Below are 13,415 nucleotides of genomic sequence, written 5' to 3'. Positions count from 1 at the left end.
GGTGAATATGTCAAAAGAGACAAAAACCCCAGTGGGTGAAAATGTCAGCTCATGGCCACCCATGGGTCTTCAGTGAATGACAAGGAAACCCTCACACCACAGAGTAGGCTGCAGCTGGTCCCAACACAACATTATACACATGTACAGCATAACAGTTGCCCAATTTTCTCCAGCAACATAAAAGTAAACTGAAAGTGAAAACAAAACAATACATACAAAGGCCAGAATTCCTAACTTGAGCCAGGCACACAATTTTTTTTTTTCTCTTTTTTTTTGTATGGCTCAAATGCTTTCTGTTGAAAGACATGTATTAAATTAGGTGTTTCAAAATAAGATTTATTTGGAACAAGAGTATGTCACCTTATTTAAGATTTTTCAAAAATTAATAGCTTTTTCTCAAACCATTTAGTTACTCTGCCTCATTCCAAAGAAGATCATGGCCAGATTTATTACACCTGAAGCTTCTGCTCTATTCAGTTGTTTAAAGCTTAATATTTTAGAAATGGTTGGCAATGATTTATTTTCTCATAGATATATTTATAGTTTCATTATATTTAAGATGAGGTATTGCTAATTAAAATTGTGATCATATGACTTCTTGATCAATTTCAAAAGTAAGTTTTTATTTTTTTTTACATAAATATGAAACGAAACTAAATATCATTGACGTCAAAGATGTTTTCATTTCTTTCATTTGGCAATTCTTTGAATAAGTTTTCATCATTATGTAAAAAAAAAAAATCATTTCAAATATTTGCCAGAACCTAAGTAATATAGGATGAACTGATTGATAAGGGTACCCCACGAGACCCCCTTTTACACAAATTATTACTGAATCATTGTTGCAAAAAGCTAGAAATTACATAATATTCATAGAGGCAAAGAAATAATTGTCTGTTCATGAGTTAGCCATCAAAATTACTTGACAGACTAGCTTGTGTAATATTTCTCAAAATCTTGATAAAAAAAGCAAAGTACTGTCAAGAAAGGAATTTGATCGCTCAAGTTTATAATGTGTTCAATAAATATTGAAATACTTATTAAGAATTTTATTAGGTCACTTGACACCTTTTGTGTTATCCTAGTTAATCCAATTTTAAAATTGAATAGAAAAATTATGAAATTAGACATAATCCCTCTTGTGATAACAAGATTAAACCACCACTAAAGGGAAAAGTTTATTGGGAGTTTATTCTACAGCTATTAATCAGTAACGATCAATACACAATCTATCGATCAATACACAATCTATCGTGGTCAAATCATTATCCATTAAATGCTATTCGATTTTTCATAAATTAATGTTAATTAATTGTAAGGTATTTCGATCAGACTTTAAATCATCTGGAAAAAAAAAGACGACACATTGAGTTGTTAATTTCCTCAGGTAAAATTAGGTCATTTCTGAGTTATGTCCCTTTTCTTTGCCATTCAGTGTTTTAGTGAGATAAGAGATTTGGTATGAACATTCATAGGGGGTAGAGAAATAGATCAGAGATAGTTCTTGACAGTTGGATAACTTATATCTTGGTGATTTATTTTTTTCTGATAATTGATGCTTTATTTTTCTTGGGGAATATATGTGTTGATTCTTAGTTAAAGTGATGTGAAAAAAAAAATGAAATAATTAATTAAGGTAAGATATCTTCAGTTTTAAAACATATTTTGCTGTAGAAAATATGCAAACTTGTTGGAAATTTGCTTGTATTTATTTGTACAGGTGTAGTGAATTTTGCAGATTTTTGATGTATTCAAGCAGATTACCATGTGCTGTTGCTATATTTAGAGTTGAAATAGTGCTATTCTTTTTTGCTTAGGAGATTTAAAAATTTATCTTTTTGAATTTGAAGTTGTTCTACTTCATTGTAACAATGTCAATCTGTTGTATTGTTTGTGTCGTTATCCCTTAATAGATTTTTGTGGCCTATTGTAGAATATTTATTTCACAAAAAATAATTTGAGGGAAATTATTATGGAAGCTTGAATTGGTAAAATATTAGATAATTTGAAAATTGCTTTTGACAACTTAATTCCATGACAACATATGTGGATATAAAAGGTTGTTATGTGATAATTGCTACAGTTTCCCCATAAGTCTTTTCAAATTATTACACACTATTCAGACAAAAGAGTAAGGATCATTTTTCTTTGTACAAAAGAAAAAAATAAATTACAGTTTTCAATACAATGTATTTAAATTTCTGGAAGTTTTTGAATTTTTCTGAATATTGTACTTAAGCTCATTGAAGCTTTATCACAAACTTGTTGGCCTGATTCAATACCTGTTAATAAAAAGTTTTCCCTGTACGCCCCTGAGTTTCAGTATTATGGAATTTTTTTGCTGTACAATTTGTTGTTTGAGGCACCAACTTGCCTTTGTTTTTACCACAAGGACATTTCCCCAAATCTTCCTTAAATTCATGTGTTGTTAATTAAGTGACCCTAAATGAGTTTTTGCCAGTTTTCAGGCTAGTTGAGGGATCTTCCAGGGCTGATAATATGCAATGACAAAAACCATTTGGTATTGTTAGATTTGTAAATGCCTTTTATGCAAACATTTTGCAACTTTAATCTCACAAGTAGGTGTAAGAATATTAATATGACAGGGCTTTTAAGAATTGATCAAATGTGAAAAAAATTATTGGAAACTCAACACCAAAATATTCTTATAACAATGACATGTGAAATGTACACCAAACAATACACTTATAGCCATGCATTGAACGATATTTAATAATTTTTCTTTTTTTTTGTTGATAAGAATTTATTCTTCCCTGTATTATATATTTTTATAGTTTCTTGAAGACTTTATCAAACCAACTTATGTAAGAAGTGACTTTATTGCATTTATCCTGTTCATTTATCAGTTCTTTTGTCTATACAAGTCCCTTGTTCAAGAATGACCTCAGAATGCACTTCGAAAGCTTCTACTGGGTAAAATTAAATGCTTTTTGGTATGTTGCTTTGCCAGGACTTCAATTTCCTATTATAAATACCTAGTAAGAGTTGAAGCACCCAGGAAAGGCATATTATTCTATGTTTTTTTTTAAATATTTACTTGTTAAATCCTTACAATGGTCATGGAGGACCTTATTTCAAGAACTTATTATTACTACATTTACTGAATGAAGAGAAATCTACTCACTGTAGGGCATGGGTTTATGGAAACTTCAGCTTCAGTGAAATTGTTACAAAAAAAAAAAAAAACATCATGAATGATAACTTTTTTGCTTCCCCTGTTTTAAATGGAATGGCTGGGATTTTGCTCAACATATTGATTGAGTCACTGTTTTCCATGTATATACTGGCATAATGGAGTCAGATCAAAAGGGAACAATTCATCCTAAGGGCTCCATTAAAAAACAGACATGGGACTGCAAAATGGATACACAGGGCTGTCAATTTCCCATTCCTTGTGACCTATGACAATTGAAATTTATCCCAGGGAAATATTAGTAAGATTGCAGTCTTAGAAACTTAATTTTTGGTCAACATAGACCCATCATAATTTTATGTAGACCACACTGTACATTTCAAAGGAAATTGAGCCAATTTCATCATAGACCTGCTTGATTTTACGTAGACTTGGTCCATAGGTCTACTGCTAATTTCTTTCACTGAGATTGTCAGGTTGATAATTGTTCTTGAAATGTCCATCTTCTCTGGAGAAAGTAGATAATTTCTAAAATTCCAGAGCACTGATACATGTAATAATACATCTGAAATGGATAAGAATGTTACTATAGACCTACTGTATTTGTAATAATGGGTCTATTAAATAGTGTCTGCCTTATCTCTAAGTAAGGGAAGTGGACACTAAGGCTATCTACTGTAAATAAACATCATCTAAAGGTCCTCCAAATCTCAGTTGGAAATTATCTGGTAGTATAAATATAACAGTTAATTTTAAAGTAAGATGTTAAAGTTTTCTTTAAGTCTGGATGTGTGATAAATGTCTATATAATAATAAAAGTGTATAGTTGATGATAGGTTCTTCACTGTTAATGGACTTTGGAACACCCTATATAATGTTAAAGTGGAGTATTGTCAGGGGGCAACTGAGGTATTGAGGTATATATATAGAATTCAAAAGAGACATCCATGGTCTGTTATTGTATATATAGAAACTATTGGAATGATTTTTATGGATCGAAGTGGAGCCATGTGGTTTTTTGTGGGGTTTAATTTAAATTTAGGGAAATCCATTAATTTTCTAAGATCTTTCCAAATATTGAATTGAGATTTATCTCTGAAATTTCAAAATAGAAAAAAATAATGCTCGATGTATTTAAAGTGAATTTATGGTATGACAGTAAAAAATATTGATAAAGTGAAATACATGTATGCTTCCACATGAGTTAACTGAGATTTTTTTTATGCATGTTTTTTTTTTTCTTTTCTTAAAAGTAATCAGCATAAAACATTTTATATTTGCTTCCTTTGTAAACAAATACAGAATATTAGGCTCTTGGGCTACGAAACAAGAAGAAAATTATCTTAGTGTCAAATTGTAAGATATTCTATATATTGTCTGTTTTTTTTTCCAAAAAAAAAACCAAATGTTAACTAACTGTACAATAGTCATAAAAATGAAAAAAAATTAAATATAAAGTAACCACTGAAAGAGGTACTAAATATGAATTTTATTTTGGCCTAAAATTACCAACCAGAAGTTACTATTTAGATCACCAATGATACAAAGGATAAGTAAAGCCATTCAAAAGCCATACAACATATGTCTAATGTGTTTTTCTGATCTGATATTGACTCTTCTGCTTTTGGCATTGTAAACAAATTACTGGATAGACATAAAATTGTCGTGGAACTTGTCGATAGGACCTCCAGGACACTTCTACCTGACCATACTGCCATAATTACACAGGTGATCAATCAACAGGTCACAGCCCGAGGGTATGTGTCATTATGATGATTAGGAAGGGAAGGACACTCACGTTCCTTTTTGATATTTGTTTACATTCAATATTTTATGTAAAGTCAAGTATTAGGGATGATAAGGTCCTTCCCTCTTGTGTAAAGGATCTGTTAAATAATGTCATTGGTATGAAAATTGAGGGTGTTGACCGAGTTTGTTTTAGTAGGCTTTTAAATATGCTTAAGGTGAGACAGTGGTCTTGATCTGTAATTATAACAAATATTTGAAGATTTTTAGATATTTGTGATGAATTTGGGTTTCTTCAGAAATTATCTTAAATATTTATTAAGGTTTTTTTTTCTCTTGATTTCTTGATTGTTTTTGCTGTAGTTGATCTCTCTATTCTTGCATATTCTGAGTTCATTTTGTCAGCTGTTTTTAAGGAATTTTGCTTTTTACTCCAATTAAAAAGTATCGACTTGATATATAGTAAGACAACACTGCTTATTCAGTACTGGAAGATAACTTAAATTCAGAGGGAACTTCTATCATTCTATCTAATGCCAAAAATTTTCATTTCCTGAAGTCTAAAATTGAACACTCTGTTAGATAATGATATAGGGGTAACCTCAAGGTCTTCCTAGTGCTATTTTCTAACTTCATTTGCATATATGTTAATGATGGCCATAATTTATGTTTAACATGCTGACTGCATGTCTTTCCATGTCTTATTAGGTTGTAATTAGTATACTCCATTTGATATATGGATCCTTGTATAGATAATATGATAATTACAAGGGGATAGTAGTTTTCCCTTTCATTCACTCAAGAGTTCTTCAAAATTAATAAGTTTCAGGGAAGTTAAATGAACAAAAAAGAAGTCTTTATGTACTTATATATTACATGTAAAGTGAAGCAGCAGGAAAAAATGGCCATTATATCAGTGCTAAGTCAACCATACTTAAAACTTCAGCAATGTGAAATTTATTGTGGAATGTCTGCAAAAAATACTGAAGTGTCAGTAATGGGATAATATGGATACATCAAATCCAAGTCCATGGCCTGATTACAGCTTCCACAACTTGATGAATTATTGCAAGCCTCGTAAATGTTAATATGTTACAAACATTTTTGCTTCCTTGTTTTAAACATGGTCCACAGTTAATAAATTGTATTTATGCGTTATTGCTTTCAACATAATGACAAACAATAAATCATAGGTTTATATTTTTTACCTGACATTGTGTAAAACAAAGGTAAGAATATCAAATGCAACTAGGGGAGACTTTATATTTTATCAGGTATTTCTTTTTATCCTATAAATCAAAGAGTTTGTACATTTAAGATGTAATAAATACATTTGGGATTGATTTTTCTGTTTATCTATGGATTGTTCACATTTGATTTTAATACGCAGTAGGATTGATTAAGTTTAAGCTTTTTATATGGTAATGTATACCAACTATTGGTGTAGGATCCGACTTTCTTTGTTGTGTGATTATGGATACATTATAAGATGATTGCATGCCTGATCAGCATTCCCCCAGTTTTCGTAGTGTCTCCCCATACTAGGTTTTTCATCTTAAGTTTTTAACATATGTCCATGCAGATCTCAACTGGGTAGGCAAATTTTGGATTTTGACATCAACTCTTACAATTTTTTGTAGCGACATTTAGAACCTCTTTTTATAGGTGCATTTTGCTTCTTGTGGTGTGAAGCCTTATCTCCATAATGATATCTAATATGCCCCTATCTTGTGAAAACTCTGGGATTTCCCATGCTATTTATAGACCCTTCACTTCTGGTGACCAGTACTGCACTGCAAGTCTGCTAACCCCACAAGCTATTCTGAGGATTGTGAGCTGACAAATGTAGAATCATGCTGATATATAGTCCTTTGCAGATTAAAGTTAAGGTAAAGTCCAGAGAAGCCATTGAAATATTGTGAAATTAGCATTGAAGCCTATGGAAAGTGGAATTAATGGTTTCTAGCCTTATCAAGCTCAAGAGAGTACAGAGTACTGTATTGTACATTGGTATTTGGTTGCTTTGTTTCTTGCTTTGCAATGTTTCCAAGTTGAAACTTAATTCTTTTCAATGCTCGTGTTTGCCATTACTACATACTCTCTTTTCCTATGGAACAAGTGAAAAGTAATCTCCCCTGAATATTTACCAAATACCAAATAAGTGGTTTATGGCTTGTTGATAATAGGGCATGGTATAAGTATTGTGTCATTTTATACAAAGACAATTTATCTCCATTAGTTTACTTCTGACATTTCAACAATACCACACATTATTTACAAGTTTTCACTATATTTTGTAATTGCAATATAGCACCATCAATAGTTAATTAATCATTCTAGCTTTATTAGGCATAGTGACCTTGAACTGTATTATGAAGGCCATCATTTCTTCTAAGCATTTTTATTCAAAGAGAGATAAGCTATGCCATATATCCAAAATCAGTTGAATTCATGTATTGGCACAACTAAATATGATTTTCTAGCTCCATTTGCATATATTGAATGAATGAATGAAGAGGAAATCCTCATACCACAGGACAGGCTCAGCTGGCCCTGAAACATCATTCAAATCTTATTTTCATTCATAGAGGGATAAGCATATATCCAAAATCAGTTGGCATCATGGAATCGGCAAAAAATTTATATTATTCTAGCCCTGATTGCATACCGGTATATTGTATTTTTGCTTGTAAGTCTGTACTTCATGAAAACATTTTATGACCAATATTTTTGTGAATTAGATGGGTTCAGCGTAATTTAAATTGGTCATAAAATGTATGTTGGTCACATTGAGGAACAATTGTTTTTTATATGGAAGAAAAGAGGTATGAAAGTCTTTATTATGAACAGCAAAAGTATGTAAACTAGGCTGATATTAAGAATGTTAGGCCAAACCATTCTGTAATAAAATCCAGGCCAGGATATGTTTTGGAGTGTACCATCCAATTACTTGATCTCAAACAAGGAGTGTCTTATTCTACATGTAACATTGCCTAATGAGATTGGCAACTGTGAAAAAGTCAAAGCACTCATTTAAGTATATTAGTTTTAAGTATTGGATTTAGAAGGGGTTCCAATAGAATTCAGAAAAGACTTTTTGATTGTTTGAAGTGTAAAGGAATTGTAAGTGGTATCTAGAAGAAACTGATTTTTTTCTAAAGTCTGCGTGACTTACTTAATAGCACCCTTCCAACACCCACCCCAATAAAAAAGTTCTCTTCTAGAATTGTGTACTTAGTTATTGCACCACTCCCCCTTTTTTCTACCATTGAAGTTATCCTGCTTGTCCCATAGACTGGATATTGAAGAAAACTTGCACGCCCCAGGTATCAGAAATTACTACAGACCGATGTATAGGAAGCAATTAGTACAAAAACATCTATTTTTGAAGTGTGTGTTTAATGTGACTACAATAAACATTAGGCATCTAAAGTTAGAGAAATAATCATTAATTATTGAAAGAAAAACTCATTTTGACAAGGGTTACCATGGAAATGGCATATCAAAATAATGAAGCATCAGTGAAATTAGCATTTTATCATATACAAATTCACATTTTCATGGCCTCATTCTAATTAAAGAAGAACCTACTGAAGTTTATATATGTGGGCAAAAACACTGTCTAATATATTATTTGTTGCGTGTGTAGCAATAAGGCAAGTTTTGGAAAGATACGGTATACATCTCTTTGAAGGTTGCAAAAACAAAAAGAAGCTTAACTGTTTTTTTTTTTAATTTTCTGGATTTGTGTTACTTGATAATGTCACACATTACTTGTAGGAAGCTCTGAACTAGGTTGTGTAAAGGACAGAAAATGTTTAATCATTTGTTGTTTCCATACCCTTAGTTAATGACTATAACCTCTCTATCTATAATAAGCTGGTTAGTCACCAGCTAGATTAAGGTCAAGGTCAATTCAAAATTATTCTATTTTAGCAATTTACTAGATTAAGGTCAAGGTCAATCCAAGACTTATGTGTTCTAGCAACCAACTAAGTTAAGGTCAATGTCAATTCAAGACCTATCTGTACCAGCAACCAACTAGATTAAGGTGAAGGTCAATCCAGGATCTGTTTGTTCCAGCATGTCCCCACCAACTGCAGTCCTTTGTTGTGGGTTAACCATGTTCGGTAATTTATATTGCAGTCTTGCAGTTGAGTCTTTCATCCTGCATGTTTGAAATTTTAGAGGGTGCAATTTAAATGTTAAAATACTTGGAAGAGGGCATAAATTACCATGTTATCTATAATTATTCTGTTAAAAAATACTTTTGTTCTCTTGAAACTTTGGCCTTACTTGATGAAATTTAAGCTTTATCTGATATCTTGTATAGTGTACCTGCTTAAAGGTATAGTTTCTTTAATGTCTCAATTATGAAAGTATTTGAAGAATATATGCTTTACCTGTTCTTTTGATGTACAAAATGTACCTGTATTTTTGGTACCAGTAAAGCATTTTGAAGATAATTGATTTGTTTGAAAGCAGGCCTTTGTTCTGTTGCATGCAAGGGATGTAATGATTTAAAGTTTGTATTTTGTATTTTGTCAGAAATCTATAAACAGATGATTGAAATATGATTCTATTGAACAATTGATGGCATGTTTAATTTAATTTTTTTTTTCACTTCAACATGTAACAAAGTAGTTGAGAATATTGACATGTTTCTCAAATTCACAATGGCCTATTGAAACTTGGTCATTTATATGTTATTTTAGCAGATTAACTCCTTCTGGTGCACATAGACCTTATAAATGGTATTTTGAAGTTTCATATGGGCAGGAATATGAGTTTTCACCCTTTCATCATGAATAAATATGAAAAGAATTTTTTTTTTGTGCCATGCAGAAATACTCACTTCTCAATATATGCCTAACAATAATGAATTTATGTATATTTTTCAAATTTTTATTCCCCAACTTGACCAGTGGGTGCAGGTATATTTGTCTATCATTCTGTCCATCAGTCTGAACTTTTTTGCAATTATCTGGGCTCTTAATAGATTGATTTCATATTTGATGTATGACTTTATATAGATGGGGTACATGTAAAATATTTAGAATGCTTTCTGACATTAACTTCCTGTACGAGTTGGGGAACTAGGTTTTTTAAAAGGGAGTGTTGCTAAGCTTGTCGTATGAAGCGACTTAATAGTGTTCAGAACCCTAGCCAGGGGGCTAGGGCGCTCTGCCCACAGAGCAACTGGGTTGTGTGCCCCAGGTGGTGTATTGGGTTACCCCTAGCATGTTACATGCTGGGGTCGTCAGGCTATAATACGGAAAACCTGACCGCAAACCATAGTGGTGCAACGTGTTTGGAAAGGTGCCATGTTCCTCACACATTAAAGAACCCTTCTGTGGTATTCTCCTGGAGTAGGAACCATAGGGTTCTGCCACAGGAGGCTAAATTGCCTGACCCAACCCACTTCTCCCTATTTCCAGTGGCAATCAAAATTTGTCGACCCCATTGTCCTTGTGTCCCATCCCATTTTTCATTTGATCATCATTTCATGTTCATTTTATCATCCATTTCATATTCATCACCTGAATATAGCTGAAATATTGCTGCTCAGGCATTAAACCCCAACAATCAATCAGTCAATCATTAAAAGGGAGTGTGATTGTCTATCACCAAAAAATTTAGAAAAAAAGTAGACTACAAAAATACTTGTTACAATAAATATATTTACAAATCCAACCATTGAATAAAAAATAAATTTTCTCAACATCCTAATGCTTTTTGAAAAAAAAAAAACAACATTACAAAAAATGCCCTTTGGCTTCAGTAAACATTTAAAAACAGGACAAAATCATAACATCTTGCCTCCAGAATATTTAACAATATCAATTTAATGACCTTTGTGGAGTTGAGGGATTTTAAAATTGTTCATTTAATGTCTTTCAGAACAGTATCAGACATATAATCGACAGACTGTAATAATGACATTAAAAGGACAAAAAAGATTGTTGTCAAACTACACTAATACTGGTTATTATTCAATTTACTTTAAGTATCTTGATTAAGCAGGGAATTCTGTAGTATTCACTGTAAAAAAAAATCAAAGTGCTCACTGTAGAATATTAGTACAGGTTCCAGTAGTGTTCATGGATGATATTTTGATGGTTTGGGATTTAAAGCAGGTGGAGAACTACAGGATACTGTGAAATTCTTCTGAAGTGTAGCAGTAATGTTTACTGTATATTGTAGAAAGGGAGTGTTGGCCAGATTACAAATTGTATTTGCTTAGAATGTTGGAAGTGTTGGGTTTGTAATGTCATGCCAGGTCAGTACTTACAGTAATATCTTATAGTTGTTTCTGTCCATGTCTTATCCTAACCAAGTCACTTTTCTTAAATGATTTCAGATTTTGTTTTCAAATATGTTATGGTGTACAGTTATCCATCTGTCTGACCTTGCTTTGAACATTACCTCATATTTGCTTTTTATTATTATAATTTGATAAGTATTCAAGGACAAGGAGGGCAAGGAGCTCTCTTCTGTTTTTTTCCTGTAGAGGTTTGCTGTCAATTTGACAGCCTGTTGTTGACTACATGGTTAAGCATAGCATCAATGCTATGCATTTCTACAGATTAAGGGTGTTTGCCATAGTCTAGTGGTTAATTCATTGCCTTGTTTGAGCAACAGGGAGGCTTGCCAGGAAGGTTGTTAGATGCATGTTAGGTGCAACAAGCCTTTCATATTGAGAAAATTATCTTTGGCGGTTGTGTATCTTATCCTGAATTTTTGAGTTATTCCCTCAGCTGCATAGATCAATAAAGTTTCATGCTTCATCAAGTCAAAAATGATATTTACAGCTATGTAAACTTTTTTTTGCCTATTATACATGTGTTGTTATATGTATGATACATTTTATTGACAGAATTATTAATATTTTGACGGGTGATATTAATATACCTGCTAACATTTGTATGTCAGTAGCAATCAATGCTGTGATATTAAATTACTGCATGGAGTCACCAAGGACATAAAGAAGTACTTTATGTAAAGTATTTGAAAGGTGAAACAAAGAAATTAGACTGATGTGTGTTTTCATTGATCGAACTGAAGATACTACATTTTTCAAAGTGACTTTGGTTGAGTCATTTTGTTTAGGTAAATGTACTTTCAGGTGTAGTATTATCTGACAGTTAAACAGCTGTTTGTGAATGTAACACAGTTTTGATAGGTTTATATGGCAGTCTGTTTGTCTGTGAGACATTCTATTTGACCTAAAGAAATGAATATAAAGCATGTTTTCTGCACTAGGCAAATCTGAATATTTTCTGGATTTCTTTGGTTTAGGTATTTTACCATTAAGTCAAGTACATAATCTCTCTGTATCAAATGGTCATACTAAAAATTATATTTTTTTTTCAAGAAATTTGGAGATGGCTTATAGACTTGAAGGGACAATACTAAGTGACCCCTCTTTTTTATGCTATTTTCATCCTTGATCTTTGTTTAAACTGTCAACTTAAGAATCTTTTTAAAATATATTAGATAGCCAAGTTAAATCATAGTAGTCTTCAACTAAAAGTTAGTACTCACCTTCTGTACAAGTAAAATATTTAAATGTAACCGACAAGGTCAGTTATCATTGAGTAAGACTTGTTTTTGATGGATCTATAAAAGTCCTTGAATGAAATAGGCACTGATGTTTTATGTGTTGTATGTTTCATACTTGAGAATGTACTTTTAATGGCCTTTCTTCTTGATGAACGCAGGTGAATGTACCCTCACTCTGGTTCTCATGAGTTTCAGTGATGTCCATTTCACATCAGTAAATAAGGTCATTTTACTATTATACAAAACAGTTCTGGATCTATTTAATCCTGCCATACAAACAATGATATTTGTTACCATAAGAATTTAAAATAAGATCTGGCCTTTTTCTGTTTAAGGAGCACCGAACCATACCTCTTAGCCTTTCTTGACACTGTGAATTATGATAAAATCTTAATATGGTGAAATTTAAGATAAAGACACTTCTTATGTGGAGCAACTTCAGGCAATTTAGACTTAAAAGTGTGGTCATCAGACCACCAGAACGAAACACATGGGGTCAGGGGGTTGCTGAGCAGAATTATTAGCAGGAGATAAATGATATGTAAATCCATAGTAAGCCAGGTGGACTGATTGACACCCTTATTTTGAATGGTCCACTAAATAGGGTTATTTAAATGTACATAGACAGGATGACATTTATTAATTCATATTTGCCAAATGTTGTCAGTTTTTTTAATGTAAACATTGTAATCTTATCTAATTGTCTTTTTTTACTCTAGGGGTTAAACAGGTGTGTAGTTATGACATCCTATAACAAGAGGCCATTCTGGTAGCCATTGACAAGTATAGAATTTGGTGTACATGTACATGTATACAAGTTGGCACTGCATGAAATATTTGTATTCTGCTGCCAGGGATCATTATGTAATAAACACAGCTTTAAGCAAAAGTGCAGTTGCTAAGTTGTTCATTTAATGTTGATGTATACCAAATTCTGGAAATTCAAAGCTTA

The 13,415-nt window shown here is 32.1% G+C and overlaps 1 protein-coding gene across 13 annotated transcripts in view; it reads left to right on the top strand.

Annotated features, from left to right (window-relative positions):
• The window catches only part of LOC148620887 (uncharacterized), an 85,865-nt gene that overhangs the window by 25,442 nt on the left and 47,008 nt on the right, over positions 1–13,415 (top strand). Inside the window, exon 1 of one of the 13 annotated variants that reach the window (XM_088574729.1) lies at positions 1,427–1,636. The exons of 10 other annotated variants lie outside the window; for them this stretch is intronic. Coding sequence is in view for 1 of the 3 variants with exons in the window: in XM_088574728.1 (XP_088430854.1) it covers positions 11,169–11,180 (12 nt within the window). In the remaining 2 variants the exon portion in view is untranslated. Of the gene's footprint in view, positions 1–1,426; positions 1,637–10,835; positions 11,181–13,415 lie in introns of those variants that run through there. 2 more of the 13 variants (XM_088574730.1, XM_088574728.1) reach the window with 2 other exon arrangements.

Source organism: Perna viridis, chromosome 3, assembly GCF_037379345.1.
Source record: "Perna viridis isolate PV_CMFRI_1.1 ecotype Kerala chromosome 3, ASM3737934v1, whole genome shotgun sequence".
NCBI lineage: Eukaryota > Metazoa > Mollusca > Bivalvia > Mytilida > Mytilidae > Perna > Perna viridis.
This window is presented reverse-complemented; position numbering and strand designations above follow the sequence as displayed.